Consider the following 19676-nt stretch of genomic DNA (forward strand, 5'->3'; position numbering starts at 1 on the left):
GTCTTATCACCACAATCTGAATGTTTCTGTCCTCCTTCAACTCACAGCAAGACTCCAATGTATTCCCCCAGCCCAGCAAGTCATCAGCCAGCATTGAACAACATTCTATCCCGCCGATCCCACCTTTCATTTCGTGGATATCAAGATCCCACGTGATACGCGACACAACTTATACTACGATATCTGTGTTACTGAGTCGCGAGTTACATGTTTTAGTTTTAAGTCAGTACTCAGACACTGCCTGAGACACAGTATCAATACCGTAATTGTTCCATTACTTATCACTACTATCCATTAGTTAATTTTCCCTCACTAAAAGTGAAATTAATTAAAAAAACGATCAAAATTTTCTTAAACTCCAATCGCGAGTGAAATATAATTTAAGTGAAATTACAAATTTTTATATTGCATTTATTTACATAAATAATTAGTTATTAATTATTAATAACAAATTGCGTAAATTTTATTTTTCCTTCATAAAAAAAAATGTAAAACTGTTTGTTGATAAACGTGCAGCAAATGTGGGATCAATACGAGATGGAAAAGACGGAGACGACGTTGTCAATGTCAACAATAAATTAAAAATAACATCAATTTTTTTTTTAAATTAATTTATTTAATTACTTGTTAATATTTTTTAACAAAATACTCAAATATGGATAATGAGCAGTACTCAAATTCTGTGCTATTAAATACATTTGTTATTAAAAAAAAAAGATGTAAAGTATATTTTCATAACGGAACACTAGTTTGGCAAACGGAGCGACCGCCTTACAGTAAGAATTTTTTTTTTTTTAATTAGTAATTATTATTATTTGAAATTATCAAACATTTAATTGCTGTACTTAAGTGGGTGCTCTAGTAATTTGATGATATGTTGCGTGGGAGTCTATTGTATGTATTGTTATCGTTGTACGTGAAAGTTCCTGTTACCGGTTCGGTTTAGTCTAGTGTATGTTTTTTTTTCTTTTCCTGTATTACTCTTCTCTAGTACAGCATATCGTTAACGGTAAAAAAAAAACAATAAATAAAAATGTTTTTTTATTTCGTAATTAAATTTCTCTCCGTTTATTTCAAATTGGAGTAGACTTTAATTGGCTACTTGTTATTTTTTTTATAGTGACGATAATTAATTTTTGGAGTAAAAATTTAAAAATAGACAATTATTGTGTTGTAGTTTTTTTTACAAATTCAATAGTTGTAAGAATTTATTCTGTGTAAGATGGCCATGAGAGGTGACTTTGAGGAAATTTTATTAATGGTTCTAATGACATTTATTTATCACTGGGTAATTTAATAGTGACGCTAATGGGAAGCATAAAAAAATTGATAAAAAAAAATTTTGTCGTAAAAATTTTTAAAAAATAAATTTTATGATCAAATTTTTGATCATTACCAAAATCTTATTTTTTAAATTACGGCTTTCTTATTAGTCCTATGACAAAATTATAAGAGACATTTTCTTTATAAAATTAAATTTTGAACAACTTTTATTTGAAAAATTTTTTGATACGACTAATATTTTCACCGTAATTCCAAAATTAAGATTCATAATGATTGATTCAAATTTTTTATCATTACCAAAATCTTTTTTTTCAAATTACGGCTTTCTTATTAGCCCTATGACAAAATTATAAGAGACATTTTCTTTATAAAATTAAATTTTGAACAACTTTTATTTGAAAAATTTTTTGATACGACTAATATTTTCACCGTAATTCCAAAATTAAGATTCATAATGATTGATTCAAATTTTTTATCATTACCAAAATCTTTTTTTTCAAATTACGGCTTTCTTATTAGTCCTATGACAAAATTATAAGAAATATTTTCTTTATAAAATTAAATTTTGAACAACTTTTATTTGAAAAATTTTTTGATACGACTAATATTTTCACCGTAATTCCAAAATTAAGATTCATAATGATTGATTCAAATTTTTTATCATTACCAAAATCTTTTTTTTCAAATTACGGCTTTCTTATTAGTCCTATGACAAAATTATAAGAGACATTTTTTTTTTTAAATTAAATTTTGAACAACTTTTATTGCAAAAATTTTTTTATACGACCAATATTTTTGCCATAATATCAAAAATTTGGCCCAATTAATCATTAATTATATTTTTAAATTAAAGCCAAAAATCTTGGCCCTATTCATAACTTTACAATGTAACAAAGATAAAATTTTACCACTGTTATAAATATTTGTTAGTTTTTTATATTTAGCAAAAAAAAGAGTTTGAATTTAAATCATGGCCGCGGTTTTTTTCCATACTTTTTTTTTGTCAGAAAGGTTAAAAAAGTGATGGAAATTATATTTAAAAAGGCCATGGACCTGATTCATGACCTTCAATTGCAACGTGCCGTTGAAATTACTATAAAATTTGAAGTAAACATTTTTTTATTTTAAATCTGAATGTCCAGACAACTTTAGCGCAAAGTTAATAATTAAATAAGTAAACATTTAAGATTTAAGATTTAAATAAATTTAAATATTTATATGATAGTATAATTGAGAAATATGATAATCGCGATTGCATATAAAAAATAAATATCACATGTTACAAAGATCATTTTTATATATATTCAAAACGAATAAATAATTATTAAAATTTATAAAAATGAGTTTTTGTTACGAAACCCCAGAGTACTTACGTCAGTAGCGCAATGCAATTTGCTAGCTATCGTTAAGTGACGTGCAAATGTACCAACTTGTTATCACTTCCTTTACACATTAAGTATAAATGTATATAAAGAGACACGTGTCTTTTGTGTATTAAGTATTTTAATACTTTGTATTTATAAAATGTATGATAATTAATTGAATATAAAAAAAATATCTAATTCAATTAGTAATAATGTTTGTGTTAATAGATAAAAAAAGGTCAAAGATAAAATTGTAATTAATTTATTTAATTAGCCGTTAAGATTGTATTATGAATGATAAGTTATTAATTATCATAATAACAAAGGGGATTAAGTATTTAAATAAATGTTATTATGTTTTTGTTTGACAGTAAGGTGGACATTGCCGCTGACAGACGCGCTGGCTGTTAATTATGGCGATGATTACATACCTGAGACGAGGATAAAGGAAAAAGTTCCGGATGCGATTGGACCCACGTCGCCGACGAGTTTTATTCTTCATTATGCCGCGAGAGGCCCGAAAAATCGCTGGAGTCATCATAATGTTGTGATGAGTCATACTGACCCGAGACAAGTCGCTTCTTGGGTTAAAACTATCAGGAATTATTTATTGAGTAGGTTTTTTTTTAATTAGATTTATATATATTTTTTTATATTTTTTTTTTTAGAGGATACGCTACCGGACCTCTTTCTTACACTTGGAAAAATAATCGGGACTATCTCTGTTACACTTGTAGAGTAAATGATAATTTTAAAACAATTTTTATCAAAGACGAATTTGAATTTTTGAAAATATGAAATTTTTAGATGAGTTTGAATCTAGCAGACATTAGACAAATTTAAAATTATAAATAAATAGAGTAAATAATTGAAAAAATAATATTAAAAAAAAATGCACTTATTAATTTCAAAATTTTTTAAATGTCCATTTTTTTTTAATTTTATTTTATTAATTATTTACTCTATTTATTTATGATTTTTAATTTGTCTGGTGTCAGAAGGAAAGTCAAAGTCTAAAGAATAATAATTTTTGTTTTTATAAAATTTCAAATTAATTACAAAAAAAAAAAAAAAAAAAAAAATGCACATGTAGGAAATTCAAAAAACTACAGGTGCAATTTTTTTAAATATTTTTTTTTTTGTAATTTTGTTTAAAAAAAGAAAAGTTAAAAATTATTGGACGTCAGAACGTCAGTATCATATGATTTGTCATGTTTAGCTTTACTGCAAAAGTCCAAAGTCTAATGAAATCTATTTTTTTTTTTCTTAGGATTGAAAATAATTATCGTGTTTCTTATTTTAAATTATACGATAAATAGAAAAAAAAAATATGGAAAATAATGAACATTTAAAAGTGTTTCGTAATACTTGACAACCGGTTATTAATAAAATAATAGAATGTCGGTTACTTTTATTTTCACAATACAGAGATTTAAAATAAGAAGAAAAAAAAATAAATACTCAAGTATTGTTTTGTCTGAATGCGGAAGAAATTTATGAACTACAATTGTATTTTTTTTTTATACTCATAATGATTAAATTTATCATACAGTAAATATTTAATAAAAATTAGTGACTATTGATTATTTAAAGTACTTTATTATATACAGCAGTTATTTTAGTCTTATTGATCTTTCATACTCATGTAACATTAAACGATCATTAACTTGTGTCCTTGAAGTAAATTTGTAAGCCATTGACTTGTTTGTATGTTGATATTTGTACGTGATTTAGAAACAAGTATGCCAACTTAACAATTGACGTATATTTATTAAATGTTTTATTTGCAGGCATTGCTCATCGACCAAGACGGATAATCGTCTTTGTAAATCCGTTTGGAGGTAAAAAGAAAGGGACTAAGATATGGGAAAAACAAGTCCAGCCGTTAATGAAGTTAGCTTGTGTTGAAATGAAAACAATAATTACTGAGAGAGCTGGACATATTCATGACTGTTTGCTCAATTATAATTTAGATGACATTGAGGTAAATTGCTTTTCATTTTTTATGATTTTTAATTAAGTTATACAGTCACATGGGGTAACTTTCGCCTGTCCCTGAAAAAAAATCGGGAGCAAATACGGACTTTATTTAAATTCAAATTCACTCAGAGTGAAAACTGGATTTTTGTATTTAAATAGAGGATTTTATTTCCCGCGAAATACGAAAGAAATTTACGATGAAAAAAAAAGTCTTGATAATTTTTAAAAATAATAATAAAATTTTTAAAATTTTAGGCAGTAGTTTGTGTGGGAGGTGACGGCACATTTGCAGAAGTATTTAACGGTCTGATATTACGAGCAGCTAAAGATCATCATGTAGATCCAAACAATCCTGACGTAACACTTCCAACACCTAAATTACCTGTTGGTGTGATACCAAGTGGAAGTACTGACACTGTTGCTTACAGTCTTCACGGAACGACAGACGTTCAAACAGCCGTAATCCACATAATATTTGGAGATACAACGGGCCTTGATATTTCCTCAGTCCATGGAGATCAAACCCTCCAGCGATTGTACGCAAGTGTTTTGAGTTACGGGTACCTTGGAGACGTGATACGTGACAGCGAAAAATTTCGTTGGATGGGACCCCAACGCTACGACTACTCCGGTTTCAAAAAAATAATAGCGAACCGCGGATACGAAGGTGAAATTGAGTTACTATCAGATCCTTGTCATCCAGCAGCGAGCACCCGGTGTACGAAAAATTGCACACGATGCATTCGTCATATGCACAATAGTATTGCGGATAAAGAAATCGCAAGGTGGCTGACAGTGAGGGGTAAATTTTTTATGGTAAACGGCGCTAATGTATCGTGTGCTTGCTCAAGAAGTCCTCAAGGATTTAGTCCGCACTGTCATATTGGCGATGGTTGTATTGATATTATTCTAGTCCGACATACGTCATTATTTAATAATATAAGAATGCTGCTGAGATTAACCAGCAAAAATAAAACAGTTGTAAGTATTCGATTTTTTTTTTTTTTTTAAATTAATGTCATGTTCGAGTGCTTACTCTGGGCTCAAAATCGATTGATCAGTCAGAAATTGTTTAGTTAAACAGGATAAGTTTCTGATAAATTTATTTTTAAAAACCTGATTGTTGTGACGAATAATACTTACGGCTATAACATGAAAGGATAAATAGAAAATTTTATCCGTTAATAAATTTTCAGAGTTCATTTTTTATTTTTAAATTTACTGATGGATTTATTAGGTATAAATCGGCTTTGCTCCGAGCAGCCCAGAGTAAGCGGGAATGACAATTTTCAAATTTATAAAGTGCAAATTTTTGCCCATTTTGTAAGCCAATAGCTCTCCTGCTAAAACTTCATGATTTCCCTTAATTGTTATCATTTTTCTTGTACAGGAGGTCGTCCTGAATGCGCCTGAGCAGTTGTCGCCTTATAATTTTATATTTTGATACTTTTTTCTAAGATTCAGTGGTCAAAATGAGGATTTTGGCCCGTTTTGACCCATTTTGTCGGTCTAGCCGTACTTTAAACTCGTAGAGCTCAAAAATTAACCAATAATAATGTTCTCGAGCTCTTTGAGTTTAAAAACAGCGGGAAATTTTCAAACTGGCCCACAGGGTCAACCGATGTCCTGATTTTTTTTTATTATGATATTCATAAAAATCGGGTCTCGGTGGATTTCAAAATTAGACAGCCTCGGAAATTATCAATTAATATTCGTTAAAATTTCTAATATAAATTATTTTTGCCAAGCAGTAATTAAATTTCTTTAATTTTAATTGTAGATGTCGATAATAAAAAAAATTTCTTTTACGTAATGGGTTTGAAATTTTGATAAATTTACTAACAAATAATTTTTTGCAGTACGACTTACCATTCGTTGAAGTATATCGAGCACGTGAGTTTACATTCCGAGCTTCTTCAACAACATCAACAAATGACGCAGTTGACACAAGCTCACAATTAAGCGTTTGGAATTGCGACGGCGAAGTGCTTCAACACGCGGACGTCAAGATACGGGTTCACTGCCAGTTATTGAAGGTTTTTACTCGACGTATGCAAGAACCTATTGAAGAACCCAAATGTTTTTGTTTTCCATAATCATAATAATCACAAATAAAAAGAGAAGTAAAACTATTTTATGCTGATTGAGTAGGGGAGGGTCAAGTGCAATAATTTAAATAAAATTCTGTGAATTTTGCCATTGATATTAATATTTTAATGTGTATGCGAATGCGTAAACTCTATTACTGAAGGGTGCACATGTATTTATAGTTATATTTAATTTTTAATTTTTTTTTTACCTTCGGACCTTTGAACGCGTGATCCGCTGAAATGTATTTATGCCCGCCTTAAATATAGAATAAGCTCATTTTTTTACAATCTTATTTTAGTTTTTATTAAGCTCGTTATTATTTTCTCAACAATTTTCGAGTGAAAAAAATATTTTCGTACTTAAATCTTTCCACTATATTATATTATATAATAGTAAAAAATAAAAAAAAATAATTTAATAAAATAAAAATAGAATTGAGTATTTTTTAGATATATTTAGATTACAGAAAAAATATATTAAACTTTATGATAATTTATTCCGTTCGAAATGATGGCTGTTGAATAATGCAATTATATGATTTTTTAAATTAAAACTTATAATGTAAAGAGTAATGATTAATTAATTAATTAATTAATTAAATAATGGAGTAACTGTAAATAGTGGATTAAATATATGTGAGTAAAAATAATTGTTAAAGTTACATATCAATACTATTTTGTAACACTTGTGTATTGATCGCAAGTGAATGTCTTTAATTTTTTAATCTATTGATGTTTATATTTTTAAATGAAAGTTTTCTTGCCTCTCTATACATTTTATGTTGATATCATTAAGTGGAGGGAAATTTGAATAGAAGCTCATGAGTATTTTTAAATAATTTTCTGGTTGAAGGAAGTATGTGACGAATTATTGTGATAAATGAATAAATAAAGATAAATGCATATAGATATATATATATATATATATCTATATAAATATATGTATTCGAAAATGATGTATTGCATCGAATAGTATTGAGAAGCTTTTAATGAAGATGTGTAAAATATTTGAAATATTGAAGATTAAGATGAATTTCTTTTCATGTAAAATTATTTTGTGTATTTTAATAATACGATTTGAAAAATAAATTTTAGTGCAAAATTTAATTTTTTCTACTTTATTTTATTAAAAAAATTTCAAATTGTAAAGAGGAAAAATGACTGGTGTCGGTCGAAGTCTTAAGAACTGAGTTTTAAACAGTTCTCGAGGTTTTGAGGTCCTAGGTAAGTATCCTGACTTATTGAAAGATGTCCAAGTATATGTACGTACGTACTACAGAAATTCTATAAATTTCCTTCAGCCTGATTTCGATGCAGGGGATTGAAATCTACTTCCAAACCAATTCTCAGCCTTCTAGAGCAATAATTAGATTTTCTACGTCGATTTGAGTGGCTGAAATCATGATTTTCACCGATTTTTGACACCTGGAGACCCTCTGCATATCTTTCTTATGGAATCTCCGGTCATCTTCTAGAATACAATTTGGCGGCGACCCTGACTATAATCACGGCCTTGATTTAATTTTTTAGCCTTTGGTAAGATGACAAGTTTTTTGGAAGAACGCTAGCATATTGAGTGAATGAAAAAAATTTTTCCTTCTATTTAAATTATGCTACTTCCCAGAACTCAGACAATTCGTTTGGAAGAATGAACGCAGGAAAAAAATTTTTTTTCAGCTCAAGCCAGAGAGTTCCGATTTTCCATCCTGGCCAAATATACGGCTCCTATCAAATATTTAAAAATGGAAGAAAATGATCAGATTTTGAATATTCCAAAAAAACTAAATGATAGTAAATCTAAAACTTGTCATATATGTTATATTTCCATATATTTCATTTGGTCAACACAGGAATGGCTCTAGGAAAAATAGTAGTAAAAGTCATATCAATGATAAAAAAATAAATAAACCATGAAACATATATGTATTAAGAGTTTTTAATAATCAATATTGTCGGATATATAATACATATTAATATATAATTGAGTCAGTATGGACACAACGGTATAATTGACTCGGCAAAGGTGACAAATTAATAATCTCCTGCACCGGCAATCTAATCGTTTATCATTAATATTAATCATCTTATCACTTATCATTACCATCATAATCATTATTAATAATAATTTCAGTAATATCAATACCAATGTAATAATAATCTCTTCCAACTGGAATAATCATCAATTATTACAAATGATAAATTCCAATATTTAAGAGATTCAACTATTGAGGCGACTATCACGTTTGCAAATCTCATATCGCTCACGCTAATTAACATTCAATTTTATCATTATCATTATCATATATATTATCATACTTATAATTCCATTCAAATTACAAGTATTTATTTTCCCTCCACCACTATCACCACCTCGTTGAATTTTTTTTTTTTTTATTTTTCCATCTACTGCCGCTTAATTTGCAGCCCTTACTATTTAGTCTAATCCCTGATATATAACAACTGCGTTCACAATCGTAAAAAAAAAAAAACGTAACAAATTATCATTGATCGTGAGACGAAAAATCCATAATTATTAAATGGCGTCACGACTAAGACTTCACCATAATAATTATCGTTTATTTAAATAAATAAACCGATACTGCTATTTCACATAAAAAATTTATTGTTATTTTTCATACGCATTTTTAAATTTAAATCAATAAATCTCTCCCCGCATTATCTACTTTGTACACTTGCACTACACATCTGCTAATTTGCTCAATAAATATTCGATAAATATATATATCATATTTTTTTTTTCATTTTTTCATTTTTATTTTATTTTAGTTTAATAAATATATTTATATATATATTCATATAAGTATATAATTTTTAGTATTGCCGTATAATAGATAATTGCACTATCATCGTACATCATTATTATTGTTTATTAATTCAAAAAAATTTATTGTTCGTTTTTTTCTAAACTCCAGTCAACTTTCTCGACATAAAATTAATTATTTTTTTGTATTTTTGTATAGATTAATTAACAATTCTACATTCATTAGCCCGCGCATACAATAACCATAATGTTCACAAATTGGCCCAGCTTTCCCCCGCTAATTTATAAATTTATTAATAATTAATTGAGCTATATGTCTCTCGCAGCTTCAAAAGCTCTAAGATATATCGCATTTATATTTTATTTTTTTTTTTTTTACACTATCAACCTTTTTGTTGCCTCGTCTTAATTAGTCATCAATAATAAATTTATTATTTATTTATTAAATATCAGTCATATTTAAGCAAAGTACTTGAATTTATATATTTATTTAGCCAAGTACTTTGTAGATTTTATTTTCAATTTATTTTTGTTATTAATGCACTTTTGGTTCAAGGCAGCTCGAGACGATGTACGAGGCTCCGGGTAACCCGATTATTTATTTATTATTTTGCATTTTAACTGCAATACTTATGTCCTATCTCACTATTTAGTTACTTTTACTTTAAACATTCAAAAGTTTTATATTTCAAGTTCCCACTGCAAATTATCGCTAACAAAAATACTTTTTTTTTTTATCTACTTTAATAGTTTTGATCTTAGTCTTCTAAGCGCTACCCTGAGAAAAATTTTAGGAAGAAAATTCTACAGGCTCTTATTTATTATTTATTTTATTTTTTTTATTGATGAGCCACTTTTTTGTACATCCAAATTTTTTTTATATCAAATAGCTTAATATTAAGCGACAACCATATGATTCGACTTAAAAGTAACCCTGGTAGATACCAACTACGGTAATTTACTACATTTCTCGTAATTTACCGTAAAATACGGCGTTTCTACAGAAAAATCACCGCATCTCACAGTAGTCTGCGGTAATTTATGGTATTTTTAAGTGATTTACTGTGAACTGTGCTGTAATTTACCGTAATTTGCGGAATTTTTCCCGTAAGCCCTGTATATTTTGTTATTTCTACAGTTTTTACAGCGCAATACTTCACTTTAGGGAAAAATACCGTAGGCTTGCCACAATTCTACGGTAAATTACTGAGTTTTGACTGCAAATTTACGGAAAAAATACTGTACTTGTGCTGTGAAATGTACTTTTTTCGTAAAATATCGCAATTATTCAGAATACCGTCAATTACGTTAATTGCCGTAATTACCCGAATACTGTAAATTACGTTAATTACCGTAATTTACCGTAATTTTGATCCACCAGGGAATAGCACTATAAAAATCTAGCAAAAGTTTACTATTTTTATTTATTTAGTTTTTTTATTATTTAGTTTTTTTTAGTTTATTAAATATAACGAATCAACGGTACGCTGTCCCGGGCCACCCTGTTTTAAATGTGTGACAAAGAATGACGAGTGCATTTACCTCACATCTAATAATTATTATTAATATTATTATTATTATTATTAGTATTATTTAAATAACAACGCATGTGTCATAAGGTCGTAAGTATCAAAAATACGATTTTGATATCAAAAGATCCCATCTTCAAAATTTTTTATATTATAAAATAAAATATAATATATATAAATAAAATATTAAAAATTCATTGAAACAATCGAATTAAAATTCAAATAAATTAATTTCGATAAAATAATTGTAATTAAAATTTAATTTTTTTATACGCTATCCTAATTGTGGCTCGCTTATATCACTAATTACCTAAGCATACTTTTAATGAACCTTTTGTTAACCATCACAATCGTAATTTCGGAGTTTACAATCACATGTAAATTCGAAAGTATTTATTCATTTAATTATTTATTTTTTTTTTATAAACTACTTATTTAACTTTCGTTGAATATTGCTTGTATATTATTATTATTATTATTTGCTACTTTTACCCTCCTTGTGCGTCACTTACGTATTATCTCACTGCCTTTTTTTTTAATTTATTAATTAATCGAATTAATTAATAGACAATATACATTTACAATAATTCTTATAAATAAACGACAAAAGCAACGTATAAGCCACCTGCAAAAAAGGCATTCTGTTTAATTTTTATTTTAAGTATTATGGCAACAAGCGTTTTTTTATTTTTTAGATTAGCTGAGTTAATTCATCTTTTATTAATGTAGTATTTTTTTTTTATTTTTTAATATTTACGTACGGAAAAGTTGTCAATATAATTAGACCATGATTAAATATCCTCATTTTATAATATATGATGAAGAAATTTTTTTTTTCTCAATTAATTGCAATGGAACGAAAAAAACGGGAAGAAATAGTTTAAATATATATTGATCTATTTTGTAGATCGATATCCAGTTAAATAGATCTTTATAGGTAACGATTTATTTTGTTAGTTTATAGATCAATATTGATCTTCATAGATCACTAAATATATTAATTTATTTAATTTATTTTAAGATCTATATAGATCCTTATTGATCTCCATAGATTTCTTTAGTTGTAAAAAATTAATTAATAAACAAATCTATAGATCTTTGGATAGATCAAAAAGGTGATATTGATCTATATAGATCTATAATTATATCAATTTATTTTGAGATCTATATAGATCCTTATTAATCTCCATAGATTTCTTTAGTTGTAAAAAATTAATTAATATATAAATCTATAGATCTTTGGATAGATCAAAAGGATGATATACGTTGATCTATATAGATCTATAATTATATCAATTTATTTTGAGATCTGTATAGATCCTTATCAATCTCCATAGATTTCTTTAGTTGTAGAAAAATTAATTAATATATAAATCTATAGATCTTTGGATAGATCAAAAGGATGATATACATTGATCTATATAGATCTATAATTATATCAATTTATTTTGAGATCTATATAGATCCTTATTGATTTCCATAGATTTCTTTAGTTGTAAAAAATTAATTAATATATAAATCTATAGATCTTTGGATAGATCAAAAAGATGATATACATTGATCTATATAGATCATTATTGCTCTATAGATCTCTGGTTCTAAAAAATTAATTGTATAGATCTATGATTAGATCTACAATTTTGATTCACATTGATCTATAAAGATCTAGATTTTTTAATTTTATTAATCGACATATATTTGAACTATTCTTCTTCAAAAATTTCAAATTATACTAAAATTGTTATTGTAAATAATTTGTGTTAGATTTGAAATTACTGAAATTATAACAAATATTTAAATAGTCTGTTATAGTTGACCTCACACGAGTGTACTTCGGGCATCATCGGGATTTCACCTCACTCTAATAAAATAGGGTTTTGTAAATAAGCAAGCGCGTGCGCTTTTCATAATTTATAGAAGAGGAGTAACCGGAAGTACATTCTCGAGTCGGGCCAACTATAATTACAATTTTAACGTCCATCTTACGAAGTTATGTAATAGATTTATACAAATTAGAGTTACATAACCTGAAATTAAGGCGTACAGATAAAACAGCTAAAATGGATGCCGCGGCCATTTTGTATTGAATTCCATGAGAGAAATTTAACACAGAAGACAAGAGATGTAGAAAAATTAGGATATTTAGTCATGTAACAAAATAGTGTATAACAAGAGGTTTAATTTTAAAAATAATTAATTATAATTTATAATTGGTGGTGGTAATTAGTGGTGGTAGTAGTAGTCGTGACAAAGGTAGTATTATAACAATAAATAATTTAAAAAGTTTTAGTTTAAATGTTACAATAGAGCGTTATTGTTATTATTCACTCACAAAATTGGCATTTGTATCGAAATAGTTGAGCCGTTTTTTTTTTTTATTTATTTTCTATGTTAGATTTTAAATTAATTATAATTGTTAATTATTTATTAATTATTAGTATAAATTTTCAGCGTTATTTAAAATTATTACGTATTCTCACTCATTTGTGCGATTAATTGCGATTGATCGGGTGCGAATTTAAAAAGCGGGACTGGGATTAAAATAAAATATTTTAAATGAGAATCGATTTTCAAAAGGGTTTTATCCTTTCTTGATATTTCTTTAATTATTTTTAACAATTGCTAAAATTTATCTTTTTCGATGTAAACAAACCAAACTATTGTATAGTAAATCTAGTTAAGCCATATACAGAATACAATAATAATAGTAGTAATAATTAATCGTAATTATAATTATAATAATATAACTTAAGTACAAGTTTAAATTTGTATTATAAATAAAACAAAATTTTTAAATAAAATTTCGTGTCGAGTAACTTTTTTTTTTTTACAAAAAGTAATAATAAAATAATAAATTAATTGGGGAGGGTTAATTTTGACTGCACCCTCACAATCTTATCTAAAAAAAAACTTTTTTTTTTAACTAATCAACTAATTAATAACAATAAAGTAACAAGCTCAAGTCTTAATTAATTAAATAAAATATTTGAAATATCGTCGTTTATTTTAACTTCTGATCGCCTACGAAAGCACATAAATTTCACTGCAATACATACTTTATATTTATTTTATTTTCTTAGGGATAAGCGAATAATTTAAATTTTCCCGCCAATTATTTATTAATACCCAATTATTTTTGGTTTAATTTCAAGGATTAAAAATTCAAAAATTTATTTTTTTACTGTCAGCTTTTGAATTTTTCCAGTTTAGGATTTTAGAATTTTAAAAAAAAAAAAATCCCCTGAAATTTGATTTAAAGTAAAAATTTACTTCAAAGTCTTAAAAAAAAACAATATAATAATATATGAGATGGCAATAATTATATTTTTTGTATAAAAATAACTAAAGAGGTCATACTGCCTCTGCACGTTATAAAAAATTCAATTTAATTATTTATAAAATTACTTTACATCAAATTTCCGGTTAAAAAATTCCTAAAAATTTTCGCGCGTCCCCAAAATTCAAAATTAAATTTTCTCTCGCGCATCACTAGTATATTTTACAAGAGCCAATAAGCGTAATGTATAAGAGCTCAAAGCTCATTTATAAAAAAAGAAATTCCATAAACATTTTTTTTTCTTCAATTTTTTACTTTATAATTTCAGCTCTAAGATCTTAAGCGCATCCGTTCGCGATCACTATTGCTATTATTAATAATTAATAATTAATAAATAAATTAATCAATATAATAATAATTATTGTTAATTAATATCATTACCAGTAGACAAATTATTTGCTCATTCAATCCGCTCTTTTCACTCACTCAAAATTCAGTCGCCCAATTTTCACACTTATCTGATAACTATAAATATTACTTTGTTTTTCTTATTTATCAATTAATTAATAATATAATTAATGTGTATTTTTTTTTAAATTTTAATATTTTTTTTTCTAACTAGCAGCCTCGAGTGACTAGTACGCACTAGTCAATTACTAGTGTTAAGCACTAGTCTGAGCAATAGGCAATAAACCGTAATAAACAATTACAATAATTAATTAATTAATATATTTATATAAATATTAATCATTTATTTATATATTCATTCATTATTTTAAATAATCAACATGATATCAAATATCACGCGACTCTAATTAATTATTATTATTATTTGTTCACACTATCGTTGTCCAAGTATATTTAAATACCCACAGAAAAAAAAAAAGAAAAAAAAAATATTAATGTTAGTCTCTCATCGCTACCGCATTAAATAACACCAGTAATTGCTTTTACTTCATTTTTTTTTTGTTATTATTTTTTTGACTTTTTTTATTACAAACTACACAATCAGTTTATTTTTTATTTAAATTTATTTACTAGTAAGAACTATATATCAGCTTTCCGTCCCCCATCTTTATTTTATTATTAATATTAATATTAATATTATTTTTTGAGGCCATCTAATGTATAACAAACGCTTAATTATTTAAAGGCAATAATTCATCTCAACTACTCTTTCATCATTAATAAATTTTTTTTTTTTTTACTTTTTTTTAATTTTTTAATTTACGTTTATATTTTTGTAAGTGCGTGTATGCTCGGATATTACGTCCAACACGCCCGGGAAGCACATGGCGCGGATAACTTTTTTTTATTTGGAAGACCTACGACTAGTGGCAGAGGGTTACCTTATCAAAGGATTTAAAAAAAAAAAGAATTATTAATCTAGACGATTAATTTTTTTACTCATTAATTTACTAATCAATTAAGAATTTTAAGTAATTAATAAATTAATGAATTAATTTATGAAAAAACAATTAGGAGACGAAAATAAGTAGGGAAGAAAGTTGAGCATTGGAGTGCCGGTTGGCTTTTTTTTTTTTTTTTTTAAATTGAATTTCTTAAGAGACTCGCATGAAAAAAGTTACGAGTGATGAACTTAATGATGTTGGTTCTTCGTACGCGCAACGATTTTCTAAAGGTCACGGAGGTGATTTAGCTCTTTCTTTATCTTGCATTTGTTGTTGCTGTTGTTGTTGTTGTTGCTGTTGTTGTTGCTGTTGTTGTTGTTGCTGCTGCTGTTGCTGTTGTTGTTGCTGCTGTTGCTGTTGTTGTTGTTGTTGTTGCTGCTGTTGTTGTTGTTGGTGATGTTGCTGATGATGATGATGAGTCGACGGATCCTGATTCACGCCGAGTTCATTACTCATCAAACCCCCGGACCCGCTTTTGTCCACGACGTTGCTCGTGTGCACGGGGTGAAAGTATCGTTCTGCAAATAGCAAACTGATTTTTAATTTTATTGTGTGGTCTATTAATAATTATAATTCTTTATTAATACAACATCAATTATTAATTTTTATAAATTTATTAAAAAAAAAAAAAAACTGTCAAAATTTTTTAAATAAAACGATTACAGTCAAACTCCATTAACTCGGATTCCATTATCTCAGAATTTCCCCTCAATCTTGACCCCCACTACGAGTTACGCTGTCTCCCATCCGATGTTAAACGTTTGTATGTGTCTGTATATTTATATATGCATTATATATGTAGATGTAAGAGCGCTTGCGTCATAGTTTACTTTTTAAGGAGGAAGTGGCATTCGATAACTCGGAAATTCAAAAAAATTTCCGCTTCGTAAACTAACTGTCCGCGTTAATGGAGTTCGGTTGTATTTGTCGCTAAAATATATACTGTTAAATTTGAGTTTAGTTGAAATAAAAATTTTTTGAATAATGGTAGTAGTAAAATATTCACCCTCGTCCATACTAGAAGGTGGTTCACCGGGCGTGCCAGCAATAATCGGGGCGATCATATTGTAATCGTCCTCGAGGTTGATAAACGGCGCGGTGTTCCAACGCGGTGGTACATTCGCAACCGATCTCTGGGTAGCGACTGGCCTCGTGACAGACACCGGTGATGAAAAGAGGGAGAGATTCGTCGGTGAAATCACTCCGGACATCGAACTGATAGTAGGGTACGTAAATATTTGCTGTATAATAATTAATAAATAAATAACCTATTTATAAAAATAAAAGTTGACACACTCAAAAAAAACTAAAAAAAATTGTTAATCTATTTGTTATTATATTAATTATTACTAAATTATCTATTAAAGTAACTGACAATTAGTTAAAGAACTGTCCTTACCTGTCCGGGTTGCGAATGGAAGTGAGCAAAAGTATACTCTCGACTAGTATGAGGAGCGGTCACGAGAATTCTCGTCGGACTTTTGCGTCCACTGTCAACAGAACTCTGACAGTTCGAACCCACGAGTCCGGCCGCCGCGGCGGCAGCTGCCATCTGCTGGTCCTGTTGGTTCTGTGCGGCTGCGGCCGCGGCGTTAAGATCCGAGGGATCCGCGGGCGATGAAGACGAAGTCGGTGGTGAACCCGAGCCTCCGGTGGCCGTCAGCTCACCCGTCGAACGTATTATCGCGACTGGCCTTGCCATCGGAGCCGGAGGCGGTGGTGGCAACATCGAACTCGGATAATACTGTGAGAACTTTTGCATACCAGCGCGTTGACCAGTTAATTGGGTCTGGAAAATTCACATACAACTGATCATCATAATCAACTTTTTTTATTTTTTAAATGCTCCAATCACTTGAAAAAAATTTATTTACTACTTTATCAAATTTTAATTTTTAAATTCAAGTTCATTTTTTTAATGATAAATAACAAATTCAATTGCAATGTGACTGCCAAAGTATAATCATTAAATTTATTTAATTTCAAATTTTTGAATCTTTCCCTCTCCCATAAATTAATTTCATACATTTTTTTATGTCATAACGTGAATCCTAAAGTAATTAATCATGATCCTGAAGTTAAAAGACTAGTAACTTTTGGATTTTTTTTCAACAAATCAATTACGAAAAAAAAAAAAAAAAAAAAAAATTACACATGAAGAAAATTTAAAAAAGTACAAGTGCAATTTTTTAAAATATTTTTTTTTTTATAATTTATCGTATTTAAAAAAAATCAAGAAATTATTAGACGTCTGCTAACCAGGATCATCAAGTAATGATTAAAAACCGCTGAGTAAGAATTAAAAATTTTCTTGACTGTCAAAAAAAAAAAAATTCAAATTCAAATTTATTTAAACTTGGAACTTTAAATTCAATTCTTTGATTTTATTTTTTTTTTTACAACCTGCCAAAACTATAAAAAGACATAAATTCAGATAAAAACTTTTCAACTGACCAAATTCAAATAGTTTGATTGTATTTCCAAAAAAAAAAAAAAACTAAGGCTGTCACAGAACTTTTCTTACTTTCTCAATAATAAAAATTTGAATTATTACTATTATTATTTAATTATTAATAAAATACTCAAGTGATTGGAGCACTTAAAAAAAAAATATGAATAATAAGACAATGTTGAATCCGGAAGCTACCTGGGGTAGTTGCTGAGTGTTCTCAGCCTCTTGGCAAACGAACGTGACAAAGTCCGAGAGTGTGTCGTGACCATTTTCCGGATACTTGACGACTCCGCTTGAGACGGGATGCTCAGGTTGATAATAGGCAAGACCGGACATTCCTCCGGCCTGCCCTGAACCTCCAGCGAGTCCTTCATGAGGTGAATGTAGCCCTGGAACACAATCCGCTTAAATTGTAACAAACATAACAGCATTTTATAACGTCATTGCCGGAAGCTAACCATCCACCCCCACTCTAACGCCAATTTTATCAATTATTGATTTTTTTTTCTGTCAAAAAATATAATTTATAATTTTAGTCAGTTAGTTAGCAGCTAACAGTTTTTAGTCATTGAGGGGGTGGCGGTGACTTGGCAATCGGCGGAGGTGAAAATAAGAGAAAATTAGTACAGGGAAGTGAAGAGAAAGTTGTGGATTTTAAGGGTTGGGGGTTATATTTTTTTAATAAGGTACTTGAACAGAATGGGATAAGCGTGAGACTGCTTGACTGGCTGGCTGACTGCTGCTACATGTATATGTCTGCCCGTACACTACGTCATTATTTTATACGATGTTAGAAAAATAGTTTTATAAAATAAGTTAATTTTTTATGGTCGGGAAAGACGAGGAGTTATGCTTTTAACGGAGAAAAGTATTGTTGTAGAGGTAGAGACTGGATACACGAAATAAAATGCAAAGGAAAAGTAAAGGAGGTTTCTGGTGATTTGTGGACGGATAAAATGAATTGGTCGGTGTCATCGTATAGTTGTACGTATCGTTGCATACGGTAGATATATTCATGTATCATATATATGCAATGTAAGGAAAAAGAACAGACGGTGGATACAAGAGCATAAATCCGGGTTCTTCAATTGGATTTACACTTGTCTCTCTCGTCTATCTTTACCTAAATATCATGGTACTAATGCCATAAAGGCTATTTTTTTTTTTTTTTAATATTTATAAAAATATTTTTTTGGAGGACTGCTATTTTTTTAAATAATAAAATTTTTTTGTAAGCAAAAATTTATAGAGCCGAGTATAAGTAAATTTATATGATACTGAAGTAAACCGATATCTAATAAGTTTTGGATTTTTTAAAAACGATAAATTATTTAAAAAAAAATATTTTAAAAAATTGCACCTGTAGTTTTTTTAATTTTCTACATGTGCATATTTTTAGTTTTTTTTTTTTTTTTAATTAAGTTGTCGAAAACAAAATCCAAAAATTTGAAACTGGCTGCTAACTTCAGGATCATAAATTTAGATGTGAAAAATTAATAAATAAAA

At 28.0% G+C, this 19676-nt stretch overlaps 2 protein-coding genes across 9 annotated transcripts in view; one reads left to right on the forward strand and one right to left on the reverse strand.

The window, feature by feature from the left end:
- The first annotated feature begins 91 nt into the window (after positions 1 to 91).
- Positions 92 to 7712, forward strand: LOC103577437 (ceramide kinase). Of its 2 annotated transcripts, none has more exons than XM_008558069.2 (5): positions 92 to 776; positions 3020 to 3262; positions 4439 to 4632; positions 4884 to 5609; positions 6488 to 7712. In XM_008558069.2, the coding sequence occupies exons 1-5, from the start codon at positions 656 to 658 to the stop codon at positions 6722 to 6724; spliced, it is 1521 nt and encodes a 506-aa protein (XP_008556291.1). In that variant the 5' UTR covers positions 92 to 655; the 3' UTR covers positions 6725 to 7712. The 2 variants fall into 2 exon arrangements, with proteins under 2 accessions (XP_008556291.1, XP_008556292.1); XM_008558070.2 differs by lacking the exon at positions 92 to 776 and adding an exon at positions 918 to 1009.
- Positions 7713 to 15859: 8147 nt separating this feature from the next.
- LOC103577435 (nuclear factor 1 X-type) overlaps positions 15860 to 19676 on the reverse strand; it is a 33400-nt gene continuing 29583 nt past the window's right edge. For 3 of the 7 annotated variants that reach the window (XM_053738095.1, XM_014444356.2, XM_053738094.1), the window contains 4 exons: positions 18366 to 18559; positions 17118 to 17507; positions 16725 to 16959; positions 15860 to 16236 (listed from right to left, as the gene is read on the reverse strand). In XM_053738095.1, coding sequence (XP_053594070.1) covers positions 15950 to 16236; positions 16725 to 16959; positions 17118 to 17507; positions 18366 to 18559 — 1106 coding nt within the window. In that variant the 3' untranslated portion in view covers positions 15860 to 15949. Of the gene's footprint in view, positions 16251 to 16724; positions 16960 to 17117; positions 17508 to 18365; positions 18560 to 19676 lie in introns of all 7 variants that reach the window. The other 4 variants (XM_008558063.3, XM_008558064.3, XM_008558066.3 and 1 more) reach the window with 4 other exon arrangements.

The sequence above is a fragment of the Microplitis demolitor genome, chromosome 4 (genome assembly GCF_026212275.2).
Source record: "Microplitis demolitor isolate Queensland-Clemson2020A chromosome 4, iyMicDemo2.1a, whole genome shotgun sequence".
Taxonomy (NCBI): Eukaryota; Metazoa; Arthropoda; class Insecta; order Hymenoptera; family Braconidae; genus Microplitis; species Microplitis demolitor.